This window comes from Cottoperca gobio, chromosome 10 (assembly GCF_900634415.1).
Source record: "Cottoperca gobio chromosome 10, fCotGob3.1, whole genome shotgun sequence".
Lineage (NCBI taxonomy): Eukaryota > Metazoa > Chordata > Actinopteri > Perciformes > Bovichtidae > Cottoperca > Cottoperca gobio.
In genome coordinates, this window is record NC_041364.1 from 1,380,001 (window position 1) to 1,407,500 (window position 27,500).

The following is a 27,500-nucleotide window of genomic DNA, read 5'->3' on the forward strand; positions in this document are numbered from 1 at the left end:
CAGAAGCTCATCAAAACTTAAATCTGCTGCTCAGACACGCACAGCTCAGCCTCTCCGTCCTCTGCAGGAGCTGCGACTGCCTTCAGCTTTCAACGCTGCACTGCTGTTTTAGACTAATTCTGTTCGTGAGGAAGTCCGGCTGTTGTTGGCTGAGTCATTGTTGGCAGATAGAGATCAAGCCTCCACCACGAGCTGGAGGATGTCTGCAGTGAGAGTGATGCTGATGAGACCTCTGAGCCTCACTGCAGGTTGTTGAGGAGCCGAAAAGTGTATGTGTGTAAGCCAAGGACTCAACTGGAAACCAAACACAAATGATGGCTCTTTGTGTGCATTTAAGTGACAGGTTATATAATATATATATTGGCAGAAGTCCAGCTCTGAAGTGAGAGACAGAGGATGTTGGAGGACGTATGTAATAGTGCCTAAATGCCTGAATGACAGAACATGCTGTTGACACTCTGACCTGTCTGGTGACGTTCAGGCAACTAGAACTATTTGGTTATGGATGTTGGATCTTGGATGTTGCTTTGGTCGATTAAGAGTGAACGGGGATACTTTGATAATCTGCCTACAAATACTTTATAGAGTCTGTAGATGTTTAACTCATGAATATACCTACAAACCTACACTGTAACTCAACCTATGCTCCACACATTTGCATAGGTTGAGTGAGTAGTTCCATAACGTATTGTTATATATACTCTTTTTGCGTTCCTGTTTCTGTTTGTTGGTGGCTGTTGTCTGGATCCTTCTTATTGTTGTGATCTGTCTATTAACAGTTGAACTAGAGGAGAAATAAACAGATGCTGGTCTTTTAGTTTACTGTAAAGATGATTCTCTGATCCCGCCTGTCTGAATATGCTACACACAGACTGCATCAGTTCTCACTAAGTGTATTTAAAAGGCAAAACGACTTCAAGTACCAACTGAACATTGCTGGATTGAGATTCCCCACAACCCTGGCACCAGTGATGCTCCCTGCAGCCTGTATGCACCTGCTATATCATCCTAGCATATGGCTTTTGGTGGACTTGGCGTAACCGTCGGTGTAGTGGACGCTTTAATCCAAAACGCCTTCCAATGTCCTGAGCAGATACATGTGTAGCACGAGTGGCTCCACTGGGGATGGAAAGCTTCATGTTGGAGCAGTTATGAGATGCAGAAACAAAAATATTCCAAGTTGCCAAGTTTTCAGCTAAAACCTAATTTGAGGTAGTGTTGATATAGAGACAAAGCAACACTCCCATGGGCTCGTGTTTGGAATCCACATCTTCCGCTGGCAGCTGCTTCCACTGACACGTTAAAGATCCAGGACGAGATGTTAAGTTGACGCTGGAACAAAGCTCCAAGTCCGCTGAGGGGAGACCCACCCAACTATTAACATTAAAAAGCAATTACAGGGACTTCGCTGGCAGGTTTATCAGCCTGTCATCTTCATACCATCTCTATTTAGACCTATCTACTTCCTGGATAACCACCAAACACTCAGTTTGTCTCCGAACACTGACAACTAAAAGGTTCTGCAGAGAGTCTCTCTTCTGAGAGAGGAAATAGATTTTACAATATTCTACTAAATATACTTGACTGGGAAGATTTTAGATTTATCTTTCATATTGCATCAATACATAAAATAAGTGTCCCATCTCATTATGTCTGCAAGAACTTTAAACTCTCCCAAAGTTTGAACAATAGAACCAAATCAGTACATCGACAACTTGGTTGAAATAGGATTAAAAAAATGTGATTAAAACGGAATTTATTTAACATTAGGAATCCCTTTTATTAATGAAAAGGTATAGGGATAAAACAAACCGTCTCAGGGGGAAAGCTTAGTGTAAATGCTGTGCGATAAAGGAGCAGCTACAGCCATATCTATTAATATCTGTCAGTCGTCCCTGTGAAAACATAAAGCACAGCTCCCTTTCATCGTGCTCATGAAACCTACACAAGGTTCACAAAAGGAAGTCTTATTTTGGAGCAGGGGTCCCTACAATGACCAAATATTTAATGGCGCAGACTGGTACAAATGGTTTCTAAAGCATGTGTGTTGTACGCGACACACGGTGGAATCCTGCTCGGGGACTGTTCAGAGCGTTTCCTCGGTGAGAGGCTGCAGCGGCTGCAGTTAGCAGAAGTGCTGAGAGGCCGAGCCGTTTGTTTCATGCTGCTTTATTGCTGTTGTCACTTGTTTTTAATGAAAGTGGAGTTCAGTCGAAGGAGGGCGGGGGGGATTTATTCGTGCCGACGCACCTCAGCAGGCCTGCTCAGCATGTGTGTGTGTGTGTGTTCAGTGAAATTAACTTTAGCTCACATGCCAAGGGCTGGTAGAGTAGAACTCACAGAATAGTCTAAATAATTCATATTCATTTTTTATTAAAATAATATGAAACCATGTTCAGAGTTCTGTGTAATATATTCAGTCACTTGTAAATAGTTTGGGAATTAAAGTCAATTTCCTATTTTATCTTTAAGTTACTTATACTTATACAATAGTAATCTACAAATGTAACATTTAAGCACGCAGGCAGCGGATTTGCTTTGTGTAGATTGGATGTGCGATGGACAGCAGGGACACACTTTGTGTGCAACATATTTAAATGTTATCAGCTGCGAAAGGTTAGAAAGCAATGAGGCGTGTCGACATTATGTATCCGTGCAAAACTCTATGTTAATGAGTGTTAATATGTGTTTTGTGTGAGTGCGGTGCGTGGTGTGAGCTCCACGCATACGTGTCCTTCAGTTTAACATGCGTGTGTGCTCCATACACGCCCGAGTGCACCTGCATATCTATCTGTACACTTCAACATAAATGGTGTGTGTGCCTTTCAATGTGTATGCTTGTGCCTGTCTTTTTGTTTACTGTGTGTGTGTGTGTGTGTGTGTGTGTGCGTGTGTGTGTGTGTGTGTGCTTGTGTGTGTGTGTGTGTGTGTGTGTGTGTGTGTATCCATGTCATTTAGTTTTTTAGTCATTTTGTTTGTTTTTGCTCATTTGCTCTCGTATGTGTTTATCCTCTGTGTGCTTATACACTGCATGTTTGTACATTTAATGTACTGTGTGTGTGTGTGCGTGTGCGTGCGTGTGTGTGTGTGTGTGTGTGTGTTCTCTTTATGATGAGCAGTTTGAGTTTCCAACCTTGTCGTGGTTTCAGGGTTCAGGTTAGGATCCGGCCTGGTCTCACCAGATGGAGACACACTGAAGATGTGTTCGCTCGTCAGTGATAGTTTAATGCACATATAGTTCACCCCCTTCCAAGTGCTTTCCAGTAACGGCCTCTCTGGTGGTTCTGTGTAAATAAACCGTCTGGCACGTGAGGTTCAACGTCACCAAGTGTTTAAAGCTGTGTGTCCATATGTGAAAGGTTGGGTCTGAGGATTGGCCGTTAATTGCGTAGACATGACACGCAACATTTCCCTAAAAGCGTTGAGCTACTTTCTACGCCTTCCTATGAGGTCACGTAGTCAAAGCAGGGATATGGGGCTGGGGGGGTCTAAAAGAAAAGTTGTCTCATGCAGGCACACAGAAATCTAAAGGATTCTGGTGTGTATTATTCAAATGAACCCCCTCCCCAAACAGTGACTGTCCAATCAGCAATCGGCCTGTCAAGCCTTGGATCTCTCCACATCCTGAAGTGATGTGCACTCTGTGAAGACCGATCCTCTGAATCAGAAGAGTCTGGAGGCCTTTGTTTAGTGCCTTTCCAAAACCAAAATGGATGAATGTACAGGATCCATTGCAGAACGATTGTTGCTGGTAAATGTTATTTTAAAGTTACGTGCAGCGGTGGGGCAGAGGGCTTAAGCGGAGTTGCAACAATAACCAAGAGTGGCATCGCCGAGCAAAGTGTCAACATCAGATCCCAAATTAGAAGGGCACTCGCAGACCTCCGGCAAGGCCAAATGCCCCCTCTCGCAAAGTTACTGAAAAATAATGTGTGTATCCAACCCATGTTTTGGGTTCTGTCTCGGCCCACGTTTCATCCTTCCACCAAGCGTCATGAGAGTCGTTCCAGAAGTGTTTAATCCTGCCGACACACACGGACAAACAAACCGATCCGAAAATATTCCACACTCATAAGAAAAACTCAAACATAAGGGAAATGAAAGGACTAATCAAGTGTATACAAAACTAAATGTATTTATGAGACGGCTCTGGATTAAATGCATTTTGAAGACTTAATCTTCATTATAAAAAGGGTTTCATTGAGGATTGCAGGAAATGCATTACATCATCGAGTGTCCTTAGAAGTACTGTATAGAAGTGCAGGCGTGTGCGTGTGCGTGTGCGTGTGTGTAGCTCAGGCCATTTGGCACACACACATGGAGGCAAATATAAATGTGCAGAGAGAGTAGCCTGTGAGTCACACTGCCAGCCTGTCCTCCATGACAGTTAATGAGCTGTCGCTTCTTCTTCCTTTCTGTCTTTCTCTGCTGCACCCCCGTCTTCTGTCTTTATTGGAAAGCTATAAAGCAAACTGTCTCCCTCTCCTTCGCTCCTTCTCTGCATGGTTATTAAACGAACTGCTGAGCGAGAGAAGCAGAGGGAGGAGGTTTTCGGGGGGTATTAGCTTCTCCTACTCCTCCTCGGGTGTTTTTGCGTCACGCGCCGCGAGGGACGTCAAACGAAGACAAATTATGATATCCCTCTGTTCGCCTCCCTCCTGCCACGGAGCAAGAGGACTTTGAAGGAGGGATTTTGAACAAAGCCAGGATGCAGATGAAATGTGTCAGAGGACTTGAGTTAGGCCTGAAAGCCATTCTGAGGGAAAACACAGTGATAATGTAATACCAGCTGGTTTATGGATAAACCCTTTGATGCACTCAGACACATCAGAGCTCGGGCTCACTGGGTTTGTGGAGCCTGTGTACATAACACACAGTCAGGTGGTGCAGCTGCGGCCATTATTTACCATTTATCTTCAAGTGTGTGTGTGCAGCCAGTTTGTCTCAACTCCTGTAGTGAGAGAAATGAAGAACTGGAATCAGTAGCTGGTGTTATGTTAGGTGTAGTACAAACTGTGTGCTGTTGTGGATGAAAGGCCAGAATGCATAGAAAGATAACACCCTGTCTGCGTGGACTGGGCCTGAAGTCGCCTTCATCAGCTTGTTCACGACATGACACCATGTGCTTGCCGTGGTTACGTTGCTGCTAAAAGTTTTAGCGAGTATGACGCAGGAAGATGCTGCTAAAACGTTTTAGCGAGTATGACGCAGGAAGATAAGGCCGGTTTCCTCAGACGTATAATACACTAAGAACAACTGAAATTACAATATATTAACATCGATGAACTTCCATGCCATTTCTCCAAACGTCAACAAACACGTCACAACTTGTGACGATAAGTAGAGACTGTGGAAGCAGTACAGCACGCTTAGACTGGACTTAGATGTAGTTAAACTAACTCTATAAATGATAGTTACACTTAAATATGTCCATGATTTAAAACCCTCACGCTCTGCAGAAGAGAAATGTTGAACAGCTTGTCAGGTCGAACCTGCTCCGCTTAATAATTCTAATAAAGTCTGTTCAAAACGAAACCCTTGTGCGTGATGTATGAGCCGCCATGTTTGTAGTTCCATGCATCAAATTCAGTTAGAGAAGCCCGGTAGTGTAACACTTTACCGGCTGCTGCTTTAAGCCTTTACTCCATTAGGCCTCCGTAGTTCAAGCATCAGTTATCTATCACCTTCGAAGTAATTCAACCTCTAATCCTGGCAGTTTACGTATTTTGAGCTCCTCATTCAGCAGCAGCACGCAGCTATTTCTCTGTAGCTGTGGAACAAACTCATCTGAACTGGAAGCTAAACCCGGTTTATTTAATATCTGAAAGGGGTTTTATGTGTCCATCTTTATTACCTCACCATTTCCTCATGCAATCCTGTGAGTAATCTATTGTTTGTTCTAATTAGATGCTGTACATGTAAGTCACGTATAGGGAGCGATCGCCCCCGGCTAGCTTTAATGATTTTCTCCCTCTTAACCGAGCATCTTCAACCCTATGATTCTTCTCTATGGCTTAACCACAGTTGTGTGTGTGTGCGTGCGTGTGTGTGTGTGTGTGTGTGTGTGTGTGTGTGTGTGTGTGTGTGTGTGTGTGTGTGTGTGTGTGTGAATGACTCTCAGATGATATTCCTCCCCAGTGGCCTCCAGCAGTCGTCAGACTGTGACAGGGAGAGTAATTGGCCATCAGAATAATCCAGACCCCTTCCTTCAATCCCAGCTAGCCGCCGGCGAGAGGAATTAGACCCTGAATTTAGCCAGGGACATTAAACACAACCTGTGGGTGTGTGTGTGTGTGTGTGTGTGTGTGTGTGTGTGTGTGTGTGTGTGTGTGTGTGTGTTTGACCTTAAGTTACGTGAACATGTATACGAATACGATGTGATGCAGCCTCTTTTTAAAAATACATTCTGTAATCCAGGAGGGTATTAAACACCATTTCGTGACACACAATCTGTGATGAAGAGTGGATTAGGTGTAATAGGATTACAGTAATCACATTCCAAAAATGTAGCTAAAAATTGTGCGCAGTGATCTAATTATTTCACAGACAATGATGACACTTTGTTTACGCATTTAAATACATTTCTATACATGAGAAATGCAGAGTTGCAGTTTTGGGCCAGCCTGCTTGTACACAGAACGAGCTATTATGGTTTGTAACTGTGGCTTTCTTTCTGATGGAAAGTACTGAGTGTTTACAATAATTCTGTAAGAAGATTTAATGTATTTGTATCCACAGAAGGTTCACTGACTCTCTGCAAACAGTGGATTAAGTGGGCATTTACATAAAGGGATGAGAAAACACTGCCATGCTTCCACTTGGCGTCTTTAATGTTCAGAGAAGTGCTGAGCAGGAGGAACAAACAACAGCAACACCTCCTGTTTGTCTGAGCAAGGTTAGAAGAACAAGCTCCATAATCTTTTGAAAAAGACGTCGACAGGTGGAGACAGCTCCGTACTTACTAACGCTGAGACATGAGTGTACTATTCATCTTTTCATGTCATTCAGAAATGAAAAGAACAAGCTTATTTCACAACATTTTGAACTTCTTCTTCTGCATCCTGGTCTCAATGTAAAAGGCGACACCTCCTCTCAGTAGCTCAGTTTTGTATTTGAACAGTTCTGCAGTTCACTCAATGTGATTTAGCTCTTAAAGCCAATAACATGTCCACTGCCTGACGGAGATGAGAGCCCGACCGTCCTCCACTCTCCTCACTTCAACTCCACTCCTGCCGCCAAGTAATCACATTTGTGTTTGTACAACCAGGTAATTCAGCGGATCGATGGAGTGGCCACAAAAGGCCCGAATGCTGTTTACTTTCACTTTGACTCGCTCACATGAAAACAACCTTGAATGCAGCGTCTCATCTGTGGCGGGAGAGTGAGGGGGGACTATTTTGGTCGTTATGAATTCCCTTGAAATGACACTCTGTGTTTATTGACATCGCCTGAGTTTGACCGACGGCACTTTCGAAGTCTCAAAGGCGAAATTGATTTTCTCGTTTCTCGTTTTCTTAATGAGATGTTTACACGTTTTTCTTCTCAGGGACTCTTGAACAAACTTCGGACACTGTCACAGTATTTAAGTCCGGAGCAGAGGCTCCTTTATTCAGCACAGCCTGGGCTGAAACGCACCTCAACACTTTCTCCCACTTTGTTTACTTCCTGCAGTCTGTCATCAACTCACTCAGGGTTCGTCTTCTCCGCTGCTCTAATATCCTGTCACACAGGGACTGAAACTCACCTGAGCTCAGTTCCCGCACACAACATGGAATACAATAAAAGGTTAAACTGATCTAAAAGAAAGCAACTCGTTAGAATACAACCAAGGTAAGTTGTAGGGGGTTTATGGTATATTTAAAGGTTTGAATCTGTTGCAATCTGTTGCAGAACCTCTACCTAAAGAGGAGGACTTCAAGTCGCCTGGTTACAAACGCATCTCCAATTTATGTTCATTAATTCAAACAGGTCTGGTGTCAGGATTAAGAGGGGGTGTTAATATCCTCTGCCTGGGAAATTGTCTCGAAAAGGAAACAAGCATCCATGAATAAATCTTAAAGCTGCATTAATCATAATCTTTATATTAACAATGGATCACATCTATGTGTGGTATGAAGGGGTCACTTGTGACAAACTAAGCCTGTAAATGGAGCTGTGTGTGGTTATGTTTTCAGGAAAAGTCTCTGATTAACTCACTGTACACCACCTGCCCAGCACCTAACAAGTCAGCCACTAGCTGGGGAAGAACTTATCAGCTAAAGACATTTTCCCTGGAGCAGGTGGAGACCAAACCAGAGCTAAAAGAAGAAATATTGGAGTGACATTGATCAGGTGGACACACTCCAATAAGACAATGTTGCTCTGTGTATCTGGATGTGTAATTAGGCAACTGATTGCTGACATGTTCACCCTAACTGCTGCATAAGGTGATGATATATCAGCTTCTTCCCCCCAAGTGGCCAACTAAAAAAATCAATGTAGCTTGAAATTGGCAAATATCTTCGATCGACACGACTGACAATAAGTGAATAGCTCCTAGCAACCGGCGGGGAACACTAACCCCCCCTTCCCCACAGCAGCACAAACACAACATCACACTGATTAATGAAGTGGAAGCAAACTGTCAGTTTAGCCTCATTATCAGACTAAATGTCAAGTTCATGAATGACGGATCTGAAATAAAAGCAACATTTAACTTCTGCAGAAAATACAGTCTTTATTTGGAGTTTCTGATGATCTTAAATTGTTTAATCTCTAGTTTGTTAGAAACTCTTTCTGATGAAGTCTAACTTCTTCTTCTTTCCCTTCTCCTTCCCTCTCTGCAGGTCCGCCGGTAAACGTAACCTGCAACATATTTATCAACAGTTTTGGGTCCATCGCTGAAACTACAATGGTAAGCTCAATTATTCTTGATATGACTTTGTAATAGAGCTTGACGTGTAGATTTTGATATTATTTATTCGTCCTATGCTGTCATCTCGATCCATATGTGTGTGTGTGTGTGTGTGTGTGTGTGTTTGGATGGTTGCGCGCCTAATGGAAAATGTCACATCTCATTGCGGCTCCATTTCGGCTTGGGTAATTTTGCTGTGAAAAATGCGATTAATTGAAACGACGGTGGCGCATCCAAAGTTTCATTTTATATTTCCTTTGAAAAATTAAAAGCCTTCTGCCCTCTGAGTGTTTAGAAATATCCCCGCCTCATTGAGCTTGTCTCCCATTTCAAACACATTTGAAAGAGCGCATCACTGCCGCGGCCATTTGCATAACAACGCTGCGCCGACGCTGCTGTCGTGCCTGTTTGCAAGCAATGGGGGGAAATTTACGCTCATTCATTACACAGAAAATCCATTAGGGCTAATATAACTGAACCATCAACCTTCACAAAGCAACAAGGCCCAAAGCAGATATGATTACGGTGTGTGTGTGTGTGTGTGTGTGTGTGTGTGTGTGAGTGTGTGTGTGTGTGTGTGTGAGTGTGTGTGTGTGTGTGTGTGTGTGTGTGTGTGTGTGTGCGTGTGTGTGTGTGTGTGTGTGTGTGTGACAGCAGAGGTGATCTCAGCAGTCACGGCACACATGAATGTTTCTAAAAGCAGGACCCACTCACCACTCTAACCTCCATAAAGCACATAAACCATGTTTTCATCCAACAAATGCATCAACACTCTCAGCTGTGAAAACCTTCTGCAGGCTCACAGCGACCTTTGAGGACACGGAGGTCGTGTCCTTGGTGACGTTTCTGGGAATGAGTCTGGTCATCACAACCTTGTGTACAAATACTCAACGAAAAAATGGTAGATTGTTAAGGTGAATTCTGGTTGCTCTCAATATGCCTTAATACTACGAGACTTTTCAAAAGCAGAAATGTATGAATGTAACGGTCATCAGGACTGTGTAATTGTGGTTGATTAAGATTTAATTAATGACAGGACAATGCACTAAAAATTGTTGTCCACCAGAAAAAAACAAAAGCACAGATAAAACACAAATATGAAAAAGTCTCATGTTAAATACCCAGTACTTCTAAATGTGGCCGATGAAAGTGTCTTCAGAGGATCCTGTGTCTTAACGTAAGGCGCTGATTAAGAAAATTGGTTTTCAGGGCCTTCAAAAGATGGGATCGGTGATGTTCTTCATTTTTCTTAGTACCAATCTGGTGAAAAGAGTATTTAAAACCTGAAATATTATATTTTTATGTACAATAGAACTCCATTGTTGTCCAAAAACGATTAAAAACACATCAATGAGCCAAACTGTTGCACTCGATGACGTGTTCCATCATTACCATGAATACACACGCTTATTTTGACTCAATCTTCTAAATGAAGAAAGAATGCGAGGGAGGAAGAAAGGAAGCACTGAAGGAGAAAAGAAGGAGTCAAGTTGTTGGAGCGATATTCAGAAGAACAGATGGAGAGGAAGAAAGGAGGAAAGGAGTAAAGGGAAACACAAATGTAAAAAGAGGGAAAGAACAGAGGCACTTCTGGAGAGGAAGGAAGGATATCCCGAGCTGAACCTCCCCAGTACACACTAACACACACTCCAACACACATCGCTTCATTGAAACTGCTGCCCACTGCAGATTCTCGTCATGCAGAACAAATTCAAGATTTTCCCTCCTGCAGAGGCAGAATCGATCCTTGACAAAACCTGGGAGGGAGGGAGAGATAGAGGGATGAAGGAGGGAGTAATATGGAGAAATGAGGGATGACTGAGGCAAGAAACAAATCAGAAAATCAGTTGTCTACAAAAAAAAAATTATTTTATCTGACAGGAATAAGAAGTCTATATCAAAGCTGCACGGGACTCAAGACGGCAACGTAGGCGTGTTGGGCAGTCAGTTGAGAAACAATTTTATAGACGCGTTCATGGTCAGAGGGTGAATCCTACTGCCTTTGGTGTTTCTAGCAGGTCATGGTTTTCACTTATTTTGTGAAATATCTCAACATCTACTGGAAAGGTTGGCACACACATTCAATGTATCCCCATGGTATCCCTATGGTATCCCCATGGTATCCCTGTAGTATCTATATGGTATCCCCATGGTATCCCCATGGTATCCCCATGGTATCCCCATGGTATCCCCATGGTATCCCTATGGTATCCCTATGGTATCCCCATGGTATCCCTGTAGTATCTATATGGTATCCCCATGGTATCCCCATGGTATCCCCATGGTATCCCCATGGTATCCCCATGGTATCCCTATGGTATCCCCATGGTATCCCTGTAGTATCTATATGGTATCCCCATGGTATCCCCATGGTATCCCCATGGTATCCCCATGGTATCTATATGGTATCCCCATGGTATCCCTATGGTATCCCCATGGTATCCCCATGGTATCCCTATGGTTTCCCTGTGCCTTTGATGACCCCCTGTATTTACCAGTAGTACCACCATGAGGTTGTACTTTTTGGGCTTTAGTGAACTTGACAGCTATAGAATGGATTGCCATGAAATTGGGTTCTGAATGATGGATCCCTCCCAATCTCGTGGCAGGTTTTCACAGCCTTGGCGGAGGTCTGCGCTTTCCGAGTGCCCTTCTAGTTTTTCTATATTTTTCTCTGGGTCTTTTCCTTGTCCAAATATCTGATGTTAGAGGAAGTTCTCTGATATACCAACCATATACCCTGTGAAAATAATACATTTTTGTCTGAGTGAATAACAGAATTGCCTCAGATGTCTGACCCGTTACAGTCAGTCAGACGGAGCAACCCGTCAATCAAGTAGAACCTCTGGCTGCTGAGACTGAGTTCGCCCACTGAAGACCACAGTTAGTGTTGTTGCTCTAATCTCTCAAAGGATGGATTAGAAGCAGAAACAAAGCACTGAAATAATTGGATTTATCAGGTTTTATCAAACCAGAAAATCCATTTAAAGCTCCAGATGCAACACAGAGCGAGTGGGAGGCTGAGGACCGTTTCTCGATGCACTGGTGGGGTTCGTTGCAGTGTGTAGCTCTCGCTTTAAGCTTGGACTACAATATCCCTCCACACACACACACACACACACACACACACACACACACACACACACACACACACACACACACACACACACACACACACACACAGTGCTGCTGGGGCCGGAACACAGTGATAGATGGAGTTGGTAGAATGGCGCAGTGCGTGTTAGAGTCCCGGCGGTACACGGCTTTATTCCTGTTTCAGCGCTCTCCCCGCTCGCTTGCTCGCTCACTCTTTCTCTCTCTCTGCCTCACGCACACGGACACATGGGCACACACACACACACACAGACACACACACACATGCACATTCAGACGGACAAGCAAACTGTTCTATCGCTCTTTCACTCGTTTTATCCTTCCCTTATTTCCTCTCCCTTTGAGAACTGCACTTACACTGTCTGTCTCTCTGTCCGTTAAACACACACACTTGAACCCCAAACATTTCCCCATTCTTCTTAACTGTCGAACACACACACACACACACACACACACACACACACACACACACACACACACACACACACACACACACACACACACACACACGATCTCACATATGGATCGAGATGACAGCACCAAGACATCCCTGCTGCAATATTATTTATTAGGTATTGAAAAAGTATGTATTAAATAAAGACGTTAAATACCAATTAAAAGTCTAAATCTGCTTTTATTTCTTTCAATAATTTGTGAACCACGTTGATGTAGATATTTCTTATTATTAATAAGCAAAAGACACTCATGAGAATATCCATCAATGATGGATTGAGATTCAGAACGCTTGGATTATTCAATATGAAATTCAAATAAAAAAACTCTGTCATCAGGAATATAAATGCTTTTCATTGTGTTTCCCTTTTAAATGTTAAAAAAAATGGTTACGGTTAGATATAAGATTTGAGTTGTGAAATACTATTTGTGAAATCTTCTGCGGTGCCTCTCTGACCACAGAGCTCTCAGTCTCTTTATCCTTCACACACGGAAACCTCAATCACTTTATTTCCCTTTGTTGTCCTCTCCCCCTCTCACACACTCACAAAGTTATCTCACTGCTCATTCATTCCCTCTCTCGCTCTATGGACAGGCTTTACACTGTGTTAAAGTATGATTGCCAGCTTTATCTCTCTCTGTCTCTCTCTCTCTCTCTCTCTGCATCTCTCTCTCTGTCTGTCTGTCTCATTCTGTCTCTCTCTCCGTTCCTTTCTGTCTCTCTCTCCCCCCTCTCTCTCCCCCTCCCTCTCTCTCTCCCTTCCTCTCTCTCTCTGTCTGTCTATGTCTCTCTCTCTGTCTCCCTCTCTTTCCCTTCCTCTCTCTCCCTATGACTCTCTCTCTCTCTCTCTCTGACTCTCTCTCTTGCTCTCCCTCTGACTCTCTCTCTCTCTCCCTCTGACTCTCTCTCTCTCCCTCTGACTCTCTCTCTCTCTCTCTCTCGCTCTGACTCTCTCTCTCTCGCTCTCCCTCTGACTCTCTATCTCTCTCCCCCTGACTCTCTCTCGCTCTCCCTCTGACTCTCTCTCTCTCTCTCTCTCTCCCTCTGACTCTCTGACTCTCTCTCTCTCGCTCTGACTCTCTCTCGCTCTGACTCTCTCTCTCTCTCCCTCTGACTCTCTGACTCTCTCTCTCTCTCGCTCTGACTCTCTCTCTCCCCCTGACTCTCTCTCTCTCTCTCTCGCTCTCCCTCTGACTCTCTCTCTCTCTCTCTCTCCCTCTGACTCTCTGACTCTCTCTCTCTCGCTCTGACTCTCTCTCGCTCTCCCTCTGACTCTCTCTCTCTCTCCCTCTGACTCTCTCTCGCTCTCCCTCTGACTTTCTCTCTCTCTCTCTCTCTCTCGCTCTGACTCTCTCTCGCTTTCCCTCTGACTCTCTCGCTCTCTCTCTCTCTCCCTCTGACTCCCTCTCTCTCTCTCTCCCTCTGACTCTCTGACTCTCTCTCTCTCGCTCTGACTCTCTCTCTCTCTCTCGCTCTGACTCTCTCTCTCCCCCTGACTCTCTCTCTCTCGCGCTCCCTCTGACTTTCTCTCTCTCTCTCTCTCCCACTGACTCTCTGACTCTCTCTCTCTCGCTCTGACTCTCTCTCTCTCTCTCGCTCTGACTCTCTCTCTCGCTCTGACTCTCTCTCTCTCGCGCTCCCTCTGACTTTCTCTCTCTCTCTCTCTCCCTCTGACTCTCTGACTCTCTCTCTCTCCCACTGACTCTCTGACTCTCTCTCTCTCGCTCTGACTCTCTCTCGCTCTTACTGTTTGCATACTGGTTTTTTTCGGAAGTTAACCCATTCATAATTCCCTCCTTCCATAAACATCTCCTTCCAACATCTGTATTTAGTTAGAAGTTATTATAAACACCTCATGATAATGTTATTAACCTTACGCCCAATACACATTTTAAAGACTGAATAGAGCTTGAATGCACCCTGATGCAACTCTATGTACATACGTTCACCGGCTGCTAACGGCTAACCTTAACTAGCTTTCACCTTGCAGATATCAACTCGGATTTGTGAGAATAAATAGTGTGTGTTCCCTGGACGCGTCGATAGTGATTCCCAAAACACTTACTTTATGGTCCCAGGACGACGGGACGCCGTTAGTCTCTTTATTATATCTGCACTGTAGCTCTGAAGCTGTACACTCAGCACTATTCATCCAGCAATACTTTAGTCTTACAATTCTGGTCCAAATATTGTCGCAGACCAGAAAACCACATTCATATGGATGTATAATTCCTGCAGAATATTTCTCATATGTACAGTAGTATTAGTAGTAGTATTACTTTTAGTTTAGTTTAGAGCATTTTAGTCTAATCTTAGTCAAAGATAACTATGTTCGTATAGTTTTAGTCAGTAAAAACACACTTTCTTTGATTAGATAATATTGAAAATTTCAGTCAATCTTGTGTAGCCAACATGTCCCCTTGTTTCTTTCTCTCAAGCCTTGTTGTTATCATTGTTAGGTAAGTTACTACAAGTCCTCCTGACTGTGCTCATTTATTGTCAATGAAGATAAAGAGACATGTTGCCTTTGAATATTGCATGTTGATATTAGTCATAGTTCTGTTAATGAAATGAACACTGGCGTGGACTGTGCAGCCCCAGTGTGTGAGACAGATGCTTTTTATATAAAACTCTTGCATCACACTGCAGATTTGACAGGCCAGGTGTAATTGCATCACTGCTTTTTAAACTGTCAAATTGATCAAAAATCTCCTGAAGATCCAGATAGAAGTTTGCTGTTGTAAATGGATTTGACATCCGTCAATGCTGCTGCTGGACGGGGGGCTTATTTTGTGTGAAAGCAACATCTTTCTTGCTCAATGCAATGTTGTCTGAGCAGAGCAGATGTGCTGCCATAATGTGTGAGCCTCCGTAACCTCCTACCTCCACTTCCTACCTGAGCCTCGCATCCAGGGAGTCGACAGGATGTTATGACAGGCGTGGAATTAGAGTACGGCGGCTGCTGTTTTTTTGTAAATTTTGCATTTGTTATTGTTGGAGGAAGGAGAACAAAGAATAAGAGGAGGAAGATTGCATTCTTCCATGCGTGGTTTACTGCCTGAGTTTAATAGATGCTGAAATGAGTGTGGTGTTGTGTAAGTACAGCATTCCCTCGCTTAATGGTTTCATAGCAGCGTGGCGGTGCTGGATGGTAATTTGAGGGTAGCACTTAACAGTCCAATGGCCTTATGTCGGGATGTTAAACCATGAATATGAACCTACAGATGTTGTAAGAGTCACACGTTTTTACAACACATGTGTTGACGTCCTGCAGCACTTTCCCTCCGTCCTTCGAGGCGGAAGCGTCCACTACGGAGACACCTCAGTCTCATCAACACTTTTTAATAAACTTCTAATTAGACATCCATTCACTCCACTTCGAAACTATTCCCTGAAATCATTTGCACCCTCAAACTGCTTTCCCCTCATTTGAATCCTAGAATGCCGCAGCGTCCATTCCCCTCTCAGTCTAATGCACTGAATGTGCATCCATCTGCAGCCATGAGGAGCCTCTCAGCCATGAAGCTGAGGTTTTATGGACCGAATGACATCTGCAAGCTGACCAGTTTTTCATTCTATTGTTCCATGATGGGCTTTCAAGGGATGACAAATACATTTAAAACAGCAGAGCTTCAAGGTATTTAAGCCCAAGATGAAGAGACTGGAGGGTCTCACATGCCATTAAATCATTTGAGAGGACATAAAGACTTAAACCCTCAATATGTGATGTCCTGCTATCACTAAATCTGAGTACCATAAACCTCAAGTTAAACTCCCTTAAAGTCTCTTTAACTCGCTGCGTGTTGCTGCATGCTCGTCGCTGGTTGGGTTGCTGTCGATGCTGCAAAGCAGAACATTTTTATAGAAGTTCTTTGGATGTATAAAACCTCTTAAATCCCACGAGCTTGAGCTAGATCTAAGCTGCTCAGATGGTGCACGCCAATATATGTTTAGACCTTTGTCACTCTGGTCATGCTACACATCGTTAGATCCTCCACAATTCAGTCTTCCATGGAAGCCATGAGCACCGTAATGCAATGCCTTTTTCGTATGCCAAATGTCTGTTTTAAATAAGCATAGTGTTTCCCATCAAAGGCTATTCATTAAAGTCTGAAGGTATGTAGGCCTAATAAGGTTTGTTTACAGTAGATATATTTTTAGAATTGGTAGTGGAAGTATTAATGCAGGATATCTGAATATTGAAACAGCTGTTAGGATAGTACTAATGAAGACTGCAGAAGACTCTTGAATGACGATCAGGTGCTGCAGAGTTCGGCAACATCACAACATTTATCTGTGTGAAAAGTCAGACTTGTGTGACCACTGAATTCATAATTATATTTGTCTTTGGTGACGCCGTAAAGGCCATTTCCTCTCGACTTCTGCCCTTTCCAAGCTGGTGTCAATCCGCAGGCGGGTGTGTGACTGATGATCCTGACGTGGGCTCCTTCCTCTCCTCCGTATTCCCTCGTTCCCTCTCTCCGTCGACACGCGCTCTTCGTCGCTGCTCCACTTCAGGTTATTTATCATATTCTCCAGCAGAAGAAAAGGCGACTCCTTCTTGAAAGGTCAAGCTCATTTGTTTCATGTGAGATATTCCGTGTAATAAACAGTGATAAACGGCGGAGGGGTCTCACGGAGGCTGATTGCCATGTGACTGTATTTCACACACACACATGCAGCACCGTGGCTGATTGCTCCTTTAAATGCCACCCGCTGGGGCTGCTGGCGTGGCCGTACGTCGTCCCTGCAATGCTTTTCTGCTACGCCACGCAGTTTAATGATGGCTCCAGCCTGGACGAAGTGGCCGAGCTCCATATTCTGAGAATAATTGACAATTAGGGGGATGGAGGGGCGAGCTAAATGCCAGCCCGCGCTGAGGAAAAACACTCCATCTCTGATTGTGAAGCAGGGAGTGGAAAGCGGGCTGGTGGAGGTTATACAATAAAAACTCTGTAGGAGCAACAGTTTATATCTTCTACCTGGATCTATTCTTAATTCCAACCCTAACCTTAACCCAACTCTAGGAACCCTGAAACAACCATCGAGTCTGTTCTCAGCAGACTATTTGAGTTGTTAAACCCCTGACTAACAACGCTGCGTCTGCAGGTGTTGAGCATCTCCAGCACTTCTGTATCCAATGTCAGACAGATGCTTTTCTTTTCATCCTGATATTTACTTTCAGCCTTTTCAGTTACTCTTCAGATGGACTGTAACAAGGATTGCTGCCCTCATACAAAATTTAAGGGAGAGAAAAGATGGCAAGAGGAAGGACATGAAATCAACAAAGTGTGGCCCCACACACGTACTGTAGTTGAAGCTAAATCGAAGATAGATACAGACAATAGCTCAAGTGCCAAGAGCACATTTCATCCAATGTCACAAAGGAAAAGCTTTATCTTTCGTGCCTTTTTAGAAATCCATCCTCCTCATTGAAAAAACAAGTCCAAACCCCAACAGAAGCACCCGTTATTATCTCTTCTGTGAAGGCTCTGTGACTTGTGAATGTCTTTGAAAAGCACTCGACAGCCTTCTATCTCCTGTTCATCTATCCCTCCGTCTGTCGTCCCACTGTATCTCTCCATCGCCTTGTGTAAGACTAAAGAGTGAGCAGCAGCTCAATGACCTTCAGCCGTCTTCCAGCTCTGTACCAGGCCAACTCTCCACACATCCATCTGCCTGTCTGTGTATCCCACTATTTCTGGCATTTCTGTGTCTGGCTTTTCCTGCTTTGTTTTGTAGAAAAATAACACTTTAAAACCGTAACCTTAAAAAATTGCTTCATCAATCAAACCGCAAGCGAACTCGAGCCTCCAAGAAAAAGATCAAAAAGAAGAATAGAGAGTAAAAAAAAAGTGTTAGAGGCTGAGGAGGATCTGAGGCAGCTTCACATACGGGGAGAAAGATCTCAGATATGGCTCACGGCCACAACTCACCCTGATCAGTAAAATCTCTTGCACATGTGGATGAAGACCGATAACAACCTGCTCCTCCAACTGCTGAATCCTGTCCATCTGTACCTCTGTCCATCTCTCCATCTGTACCGCTGTCCATCTGTACCTCTGTTCATCTGTACCTCTGTCCATCTGTGCCGCTGTCCATATGTACCTCTGTCCATCTCTCCATCTGTCCCTCTGTCCATCTGTACCTCTGTCCATCTCTCCATCTGTACCGCTGTCCCTCTGTCCATCTGTACCTCTGTCCATCTCTCCATCTATACCTATATCCATCTGTACCTGTGTCCATCTGTACCTCTATCCCTCTGTCCATATGTACCTCTGTCCATCTCTCCATCTGTACCGCTGTCCCTCTGTCCATCTGTACCTCTGTCCATCTCTACATCTATACCTATGTCCATCTGTACCTGTGTCCATCTGTACCTCTATCCCTCTGTCCATATGTACCTCTGTCCATCTCTCCATCTATACCTCTATCCATATGTACCTTTGTACCTCTGCCGGTACTTCTGATCCATCTGTACCTCTGCCGGTACTGCTAATCCATCTGTACCTCTGCCTGTACTGCTAGTCCATCTGTACCTCTGTCTATCTGTACCTCTTTCCATCTGTACCTCTGCCGGTACTTCTGATCCATCTGTACCTCTGCCTGTACTGCTAGTCCATCTGTACCTCTGTCTATCTGTACCTCTTTCCATCTGTACCTCTGCCGGTACATCTGATCCATCTGTACCTCTGCCGGTACTTCTGATCCATCCGTACCTCTGCTGGTACTTCTGATCCATCCGTACCTCTGCTGGTACTTCTGATCCATCCGTACCTCTGCTGGTACTTCTGATCCATCCGTACCTCTGCTGGTACTACTGATCCATGCCTCCGTATGGAGTCCCAGCAGTGATCCTTCAGGAGCCTTATCCCTCATCAACATCTCTCTAGTGATACTTTTTACATTGTCCTGTTCAAGGTGTTCCTGGGAGGATTTATAACTTTATTTTTTCTCTTGTTGTGTTAATTTCTCTGCTGAATCAATATTCCTCCAACATGCATCGTCTGCTTCAGACACTTTGGACCTCTAGAGATTGCAGCTGTTGTCGTTGTCACAGGGTTTGGTAGTATTGGTGTTATCAGATTACAAAAATAGTTCATTTAAAAACAATCCAGATTACATTTTTGATGTTTGTTTTTGTGGTTGCGTCCATTTGCGTGCAATATTTTCAATGTTTGATTTTGGAGTTATCCAAAAGTATTCAGATTAGATAAAAAAATACAATTATAATCCAATAATTTACATTACTAATTACAACAATTGTCTTCGTATTCAGTCATTTACTTTGAAAGTAATCTGACCAGTGGTGATGATCGTGCAACATGTACAGATGTTGTGTGGCTGCTGCATTGTATTCTGGTTTGTTTCCTGCTCCTGTGGATGTAGAAATTGTTCTCCTTGTGTGATCATTTTCCATCCATCTCTATGTGCAGAACAGATGTACATCTCCCTCTCTAACGTCTTCATATATGTCCTTTCTGTCTCCTCTCAGGACTACAGAGTTAACATCTTCTTGAGACAGCAGTGGAACGACCCTCGGCTGGCCTACAGCGAGTACCCCGACGACTCGCTGGACCTCGACCCCTCTATGTTGGAATCCATCTGGAAACCCGACTTGTTCTTCGCCAACGAGAAGGGGGCAAACTTCCACGAGGTCACCACCGACAACAAGCTGCTGCGCATTTCTAAAAACGGCAACGTGCTGTACAGCATACGGTGAGTGGAGGAAACGTGAGGTGAAAAAAATGCCTGGTTGCTTAAGTGAAAACTGTAGCAAGATCTTAACGTCGCCGGCTCATATCCAGACTAATTCATTAAAAGTGCAACAGCAGAATTAACTTTTAGCAGCTATAAAAAGCAGAGTACATTAATACGGGAGGAGTAAACTGCTCAATGATCATTTAGAAGAGATTTAACAGTAATAGAGAAAGTTTTGAGTCACAGCAGAAGAGGAAGCAGAAAGTCTGGAGGTTATATTGAAACAATCAGTTATAAAACTATGATGGAAGATAGAAGATGACTGCTCTGACTTCCTGTTTATTGCATTGCAAAGACCTTCATCTTCTGCTTTAGAGTGCTCTTATTGCTTCAAAGTTTGAGGTTTTTATTTCCTCCAGAGCTCTACTTCCCTCGATTTCTTTCCCCGTATCTCCAAGACATCCCATTCAAGGCTCTCAGAGTTATAGCCGCCTTCAGCCGACAAACCTTTTAGCCTGCCAGTGCCTCCTCCCCCTCTTCGCTTTTATTGCCTCTGCTCAGGGACGAATGAGAAAGAGATGCAGCAGCCATGGTAATCTACTCAGCCTGTTAGTATTCCTGCAGCGAGTCTAATCCGTTATCAACCTCAGTTTTCACCTTCATGTCCAGCAGGAGGAGGAGTAAGATTGGTCTTTTATAAATATCGCCAGAAAAGGGATGAACCCCGCGCTCCCTCTGTGCTGCTTTCATTTATTAGCTTGACAACATCAGAATGAACCCTCGTTGATCAGCTTGATCTCGGAGGCGACGAGGCGGCTTGGGATATTAAACCGTCCTGAGGGAAGATGGAGAAAGTGGGTCTTGTAAATTATGTTTACTCTGTTTTTTGATGTTTATCGCTCAGCGGTGGAGCAGTGCGAGGAGGAGTCACGACTGATGGCCGCGTCTTCTCAAAGATGAAAGTGAACTCTTGGAGATTGGACGACCAGATTCACATGTTGTCCAATCTATTGCTGTTCTTGTAAAGAAGATGCAGGGCTCACTCTGATCTGATATACGGTCCCATTTGTGCATGCGGGGCGCTATATGAAAAGGGAAATCTATCATACTTTAATTTCAAGAATTCTAGTACAAAATGTTAGTTTCATCTAAACTAAAGAGGAAACGCTGTAAATCAAGAAATCCATGACACTTAATTATAGAACGATTTAATCTGCAATCTGGGGGCCAGCCGCTCCAGATATCGGATACCCCTAACCCTGTTAACAGTCCGATTAGCAACTAGAGGCGCAAGCATGGAGTTGGATCCGACAGACGAAGTCTACGACCGGATTATTTTACAACTGTCAGTTTAAAAGCCAATTTTAGGCAAAGAAAGAGCAAAATTGAAGATAGATGCAGACGATAGCCGATGGGTGCCAAGAGTGCATTTCGGCATTTTGACTCTGCAAACAGGAACTGCTGCTAGCTAACTCGGCACACTTTTAATGGAGCCATAAATGTTAACATAGTCTAACAAAACAGGGCTTGGGGTGTTGCCCGCAGCGAAGTCACTGACGCCATTGAAACAATATTCTTCTTGCTTGCATATCTCAAAGCATTATGGGAACTGTGCTCACAAAACATTATAAGCCCCCAAACAGAAGTAATAAAGAGTCCTTCTTGTTTACGCCACTGGCAGATTCTTATTGATTCGATGCTGGCAGATGTCTTTAATATAGTTTTTACGAGGTCCATCAAAATCAATTTTACTGTTTTTCTGTCTTTTCTGTCTTTCACACAGTGTAATCATATCTTTAAGGTCATTTATTACTGAGCTCATCAAGCATCTGTGCTGCATTAGTAATGCATGGTTTACCATGTAATCTACTTGTAGTGGCACCTGCAGGGTTGGAGGCTCAACTCCGTCCACAGCTCCACGAGTGTAAAGCAAGGCACTAACTTCGTCAGCATTTGGCATTGTAGGTGTCCCGATGCAGCCGACAGGAAAACCACAGAGCTGAATCTTCCTTCTCAGAAAGTGGGACATCTGTGGAGGCTACATCATGTGTGTAATACATATTCAGCATCTTGTCAGGCACTAACAATGTGCAGACGCGGTAAAGTTTATTTCGTACATCAGGCTGACTGGACGTGTGTGTTGTAACAGCGGGTGTCCTGTTAGAGCAGAACAGAAGGACGGAGTGTGTGCAGAGAAATCACCTCCTGCACGTCAAGACAACCTGCTGACGGCTCCAAATCTGCAGAGAGCTGGGGTTTTTTAGTCTTAGTGAAATGAGCGCTCTTGAACGTAGGCTAGTATTTAGTGATTTAGAGATTACGATGACAGTGGTGATGGATGATGCTTTTTTGGCCAGCATTTATTAACTTGTACTATCAGTGAATTACCTTCAAAGTCATCTGACAGATAACAAGCTCCCTGATTACCACAACATATCACAAAGAGGCCGACACAGCATTCCAATTAGTGCATCATGGGAAGTAACGGCAGCGTCTTTCACCACTCGGAGTCGCTTGTTATAAAACAATGTGTTTAATACGGACGAGCAAGAATATTACCTGATTCAAAGTTCATTCTTAACCTTGGAAACAGCAGTTAAGGAAACAATCTCACCACAAGATCAATGCTGCGTCTGTGCTGCAGCTTTCAATGTATCGCATGGTCTTCATCGGCAGAAATAGATTTAAATGTCCTTTTTAAAAATGGGAATTGGTTGTAATTAATAATTGTTAACTAATTTATAAAATGCAAATCAGAAAAGTTAAGACCAGCATTTCTATTCGCTTTAATACATTTTTTAAAACAGATGATTTTAAATGAACGGTTTCAAACAACAACAAACATTGAGATCTTCTGGGTCGAGTAGAGCGCTAATAATGTTTTACGTTTCTTATCTCAATTTCAAATGAAAGTCATTCATTTCAGTAATAACGTAGTTTTTCCATTAATATCTGGGAAAAGTTGGCTTTTGCACGGATACATTCCCTTCATGTGACAGCAGTAATTCATTTCAGAGGCTGAGACTCAGAACGCTAACGTGTCCCCACGGGACCAACATTTTAATTTTCTGAGTTTCACGGATCAGCCTTCCATGAAACAAGATTCATTCCCATGTTACTGTACGCCTGCTCGACTACAGGTTGTTAGTCCTCCAGCAGAGAAGAAGACGTGCTGAGGTCTGCGCTGAGGTCTGCGCTGACCTCTAACGTCACGTTCTTGTTCGGTTATAGTCGGTATTTTACTGAGTTGCTCTGAAAAATCTCTAATTTTGGGCTGCAGCCAATATCTATCGTATATCTTTTTGATTAAGTGATTAAAGAACGAGGCTCTTTAAGGTTCTGTGTCGTTATTGTCAAAATAATCATTTAAAAGCTCAGTAACGACCTGAAACAGCTGGGCTGTGTATACATTGTGAATTTGTTGGGCACTATTTTCAGCGGCGGATTAATCCACATTCGGTGCTCTAGTGCAGGATGGTGTGTGTGGGGTTGCAGAGTGTGTGTGTGTGTGTGTGTGTGTGTGTTGACGGTGATGAAGGAACATGTGACCCAGAGGAAGAAGATATTCACTGTTGCTTTTGGTCTTTTCATATCCTCACAATTGAGAAGCTTAAACCAAGTCTGGATAACAGCAGCGGCAAAATAGATTTCTTTAAAATTTTTATGAATTTCCAACACGTTCTGATCTGTCAGTGTTCGCTGCGGCGGCCCGGTGCCGGCTGGTTGTGTTACACTGATAAAGCTCCGGATAATCCTCTTAGTACTAAGTGTGTGTGTGTGTGTGTGTGTGTGTGTGTGTGTGTGTATGTGTGTGTGTGTGTATGTGTGTGTGTGTGTGTGTGTGTGTGTGTGTGTGTGTGTGTGTGTGTGTGTGTTTCTCTGCAGAATAACACTGATCTTGGCCTGTCCCATGGATCTGAAAAACTTCCCTATGGACGTCCAGACCTGTATCATGCAGCTGGAGAGCTGTGAGTTATTACACACACACACACACACACACACACACACACACACACACACACACACACACACACACACACACACACACACACACAGATATGATATAGATTTCTCTGTGGCCATGTCACCGTCTGACTCGGGGACCTTCACTCTCTCCCCCTCACAGTTAGAATAATGTGATGTCTGCAACTTCAGCTCATCATCAATAATGTATTTTAAAAATGTATTTTCTGATTTGCTTTCCTTCCATCTTTGCTCTTCTTTCCCACAGTAATTCTTTATTGTGTAATTAATGTCCCTCTTTGTTCTTCCTGCTGTCCTCCCTTCTGCTTTTACCTCCTTTGATAGTTTCTCCTTCCTACGATTTATTCTATTCTTCATTCTTTTCTCCGTCCATCCTCATGTGGTTACTCCTTTTCACTTCTGTTCTTTATTCTGTATCTCATTTAGTCATTCTTGTATTGTTCCTCCCTTCCTTTTGTCTCCTTGCATCTTGTTTCTCCCTTTCTTCATCCTATCTTCCTTTCTTCTCTATTTCTTCATTCCTTTTTAATTTCATACTTTCCTTTCCTACATTTCTTTCTTGCTGATTTCCTCGCTTTACTTCTCCAACTAATTTAAAAGCGTGAGAAATATCCAAGCAGGAGTTATAAGATGACAGATAGCTCTCACTGGGTGACCCTGCACCCCAACCAGAGACAGACAGATAATAAGAACAATGACCCTACGCAGTGATGAAACATGTTGCTCTCTCCTCCAGTCGGCTACACTATGAACGACCTCATATTCGAGTGGGATGAGAAGGGAGCCGTGCAGGTGGCGGACGGCCTGACGCTACCTCAGTTCCTACTCAAAGAGGAGAAGGACCTGCGCTACTGCACCAAGCACTACAACACAGGTGAGAGACAACACACACACACTGGGGACAGTTACTGCACAGATCTGTGTACACATGCACCATCCTAGAGTTAGGAGCAGACAGCTCGGGGAGCAGTGTGGGGGTCCGGCGCCTTGCTCAGAGCCGCCCTCCAGGTACCAGTCCACACACTTGGTCCGTTTGGGGACGTGCGCTATCTTCTTCCTTTTTTGGTTGCACCAAGGTTGACGCTCTTCCTCTCTGCCTTCACTTTCCTGAAGGTCGTACGAGGAGGCCGACAGAACTGCTGTAGAAATCGAACAACATTTACTCACGAGAATCTGACTTCATCAAGTGTTTATGATTCATAATCCATCATTTCTGAGGAAGCTTCCTTAATTTTAATGTGAGAGATTCATGCTGCGTTCATCAGTTGTTGATATCCAGACGGGTTCTCTTCAAACAAAAGCTCAAGTTAAACACAACTTCAATGTTTTTGATCCATTTGGAAACTTTATTTACTTTATTTCCATAAATCTTGAACTCTTTGTTTGCCTGGAGGCCGTCCAGCTGACCTGCTGTCCCTGTACTAGTTCCAGATTACATGTTCCAGGACAGCGTTGTCATAACTGATATAAATGATGAACAACGCTCCCAAACATGCAACGTGTAGTAAAACAGGAATGTTCTTCTATGAAACCAAACGTTAAGGACAAAATAATGATGCAAATGGAAATAATCTGCTGTGCAATTACAGAGACAGAGACATTATATCTTCCTCCACATGCTGACAGCTGCAAACAGGTGTAATCTAAAGGGTGCGTTTGATATATGTAGCAGTAGACGGACTTGACTTCTCTGCTTCGCTTCATTTCTATGTGTAACAGCCTCGAAACACGGACAACTGAGTACGTTCCCAACATGAGACATGTGAGAAGAATGTTCTGCAACAAAGCCATCTTTCTTATTTCTCCATCCTCGGCTTGTTTCTCTTCTTGTCTCTTTACTTTGTGTCCAGGCTTTACATCTCAAAAGGAAAGAAGGAGCATTTTGACAATAAGTGCAAACAATCAAACAAAGAGAGAGAGAGAGAGAGAGAGAGAGAGACATACATTACAGGGAATAAAGTAGAGAAGGACTCAAGGCAAAGAGGGACGCATCTCTCTAACGAAGGAGAATATATCTATATTCAGAATCACATATTCTTTGAAATGAAGAGAGGGAGACGTTGTGAAGTGTGTGTGCCTCGAGACTCTGCAGAAATGCTGCGTGAGTCAGACACAGAATCTTCATTTGTATGTGTGAAATGTGGAAGTAACAGGAATACTTCGCTGACATGGAAACAAATGCATTTTCTTTTCCCTCCAATGTCATGAAACGTTCAGTGTGAATAGTGAAGAGGAAACAATGGTGCACAGGAGGAGCTCCGAGAGCAGAGGAGACGGTGGAGTGAAGGAGAGGAAAGGTGCGGAAATAGAAAATGATTTTAGCACGGAGGAAATGAGAAAGAGAAACAAGCGGAGAACGTTACAGGACGTCCACACGTGTCCGCTCAGAGCATGTCAAACATATTGACATATAGATGTTGCTGCAGTCAGACATCGTGGCACGCTGAGTAACAGAAAGTCAACATCAGTAAAGTGTCAGCTGCAGCTAAATGCTCACTCTTAGGTCACATGTTTAAAATGTGCACAGCAGACAAAACAAATCATTATCTGCACTCAATGTGTCCAACGTGTAACATTTACAGAATGTTCTTTCATCCTCATATCAAAAAGATTAAAGACGTTGAGGAGGAGAGAGTTCCAGAATAAAGATGTTGCATAAGAAAAGGGTGTAAATGTTTGAGGCTTTATTATAACTTCATTCTCAATATTATATAATATGATTGTTATGTTCTGCTTTTACTCTGAAATTTACTATTTTATTCTTGAACATTACGCCTTTTGTCCTCAACATATTGTGACTTTATTCTGAAAATCTCTGGCTTTTATTACACCAGACCTGCATTATGTCCCATCCAACATCCAGGGAACAGGAAGCCAGTTGCAAGATGCTCTCGAGAGAGTCAACAGTAAATTATTATTTCGCTGTAGAAGCTGCGATGCTGCTTTGTTAGTTTTCTTCATCAATAAACCATAACGGCAAAGTTTCAAGGAAAACTTCTGCTACACAAAAACAAACAGGTCGCAATAAAATCCATCTACCAATCCACGGGACAGTGTGTGTGTGTGTGTGTGTGTGTGTGTGTGTGTGTGTGTGTGTGTGTGTGTGTGTGTGTGTGTGTGTGTGCGCGCTCAGCAGGCTGATTAGTTCAGATTCAGAGCCATCACTCACGCAGAGGTTGACGTCTGCTGTCGCCGCTGAGGAAATGAACGATCCACCTCCAGACGAAGAGCCTTGACACACACGCGCACGTTCCTCTGATGTCTGAAGATCCACAATCCTTCGTCCGGTTCAAATATAAAAACCACCAAGATGTACAAAGAGGAGACGACGCCATCGCAGGAGAGCAGAGCAAA

General features: G+C 43.6%; 1 protein-coding gene across 2 annotated transcripts in view; it reads left to right on the forward strand.

Moving 5' to 3' along the window:
- Positions 1-27,500, forward strand: part of glra1 (glycine receptor, alpha 1) — a 106,186-nt gene that overhangs the window by 47,168 nt on the left and 31,518 nt on the right. For both annotated transcript variants that reach the window (XM_029441532.1, XM_029441533.1), the window contains exons 3-6: positions 8,826-8,893; positions 19,957-20,180; positions 24,048-24,130; positions 24,883-25,020. In XM_029441532.1, the coding sequence (XP_029297392.1) occupies positions 8,826-8,893; positions 19,957-20,180; positions 24,048-24,130; positions 24,883-25,020 (513 nt within the window). The remainder of the gene's footprint in view (positions 1-8,825; positions 8,894-19,956; positions 20,181-24,047; positions 24,131-24,882; positions 25,021-27,500) is intronic.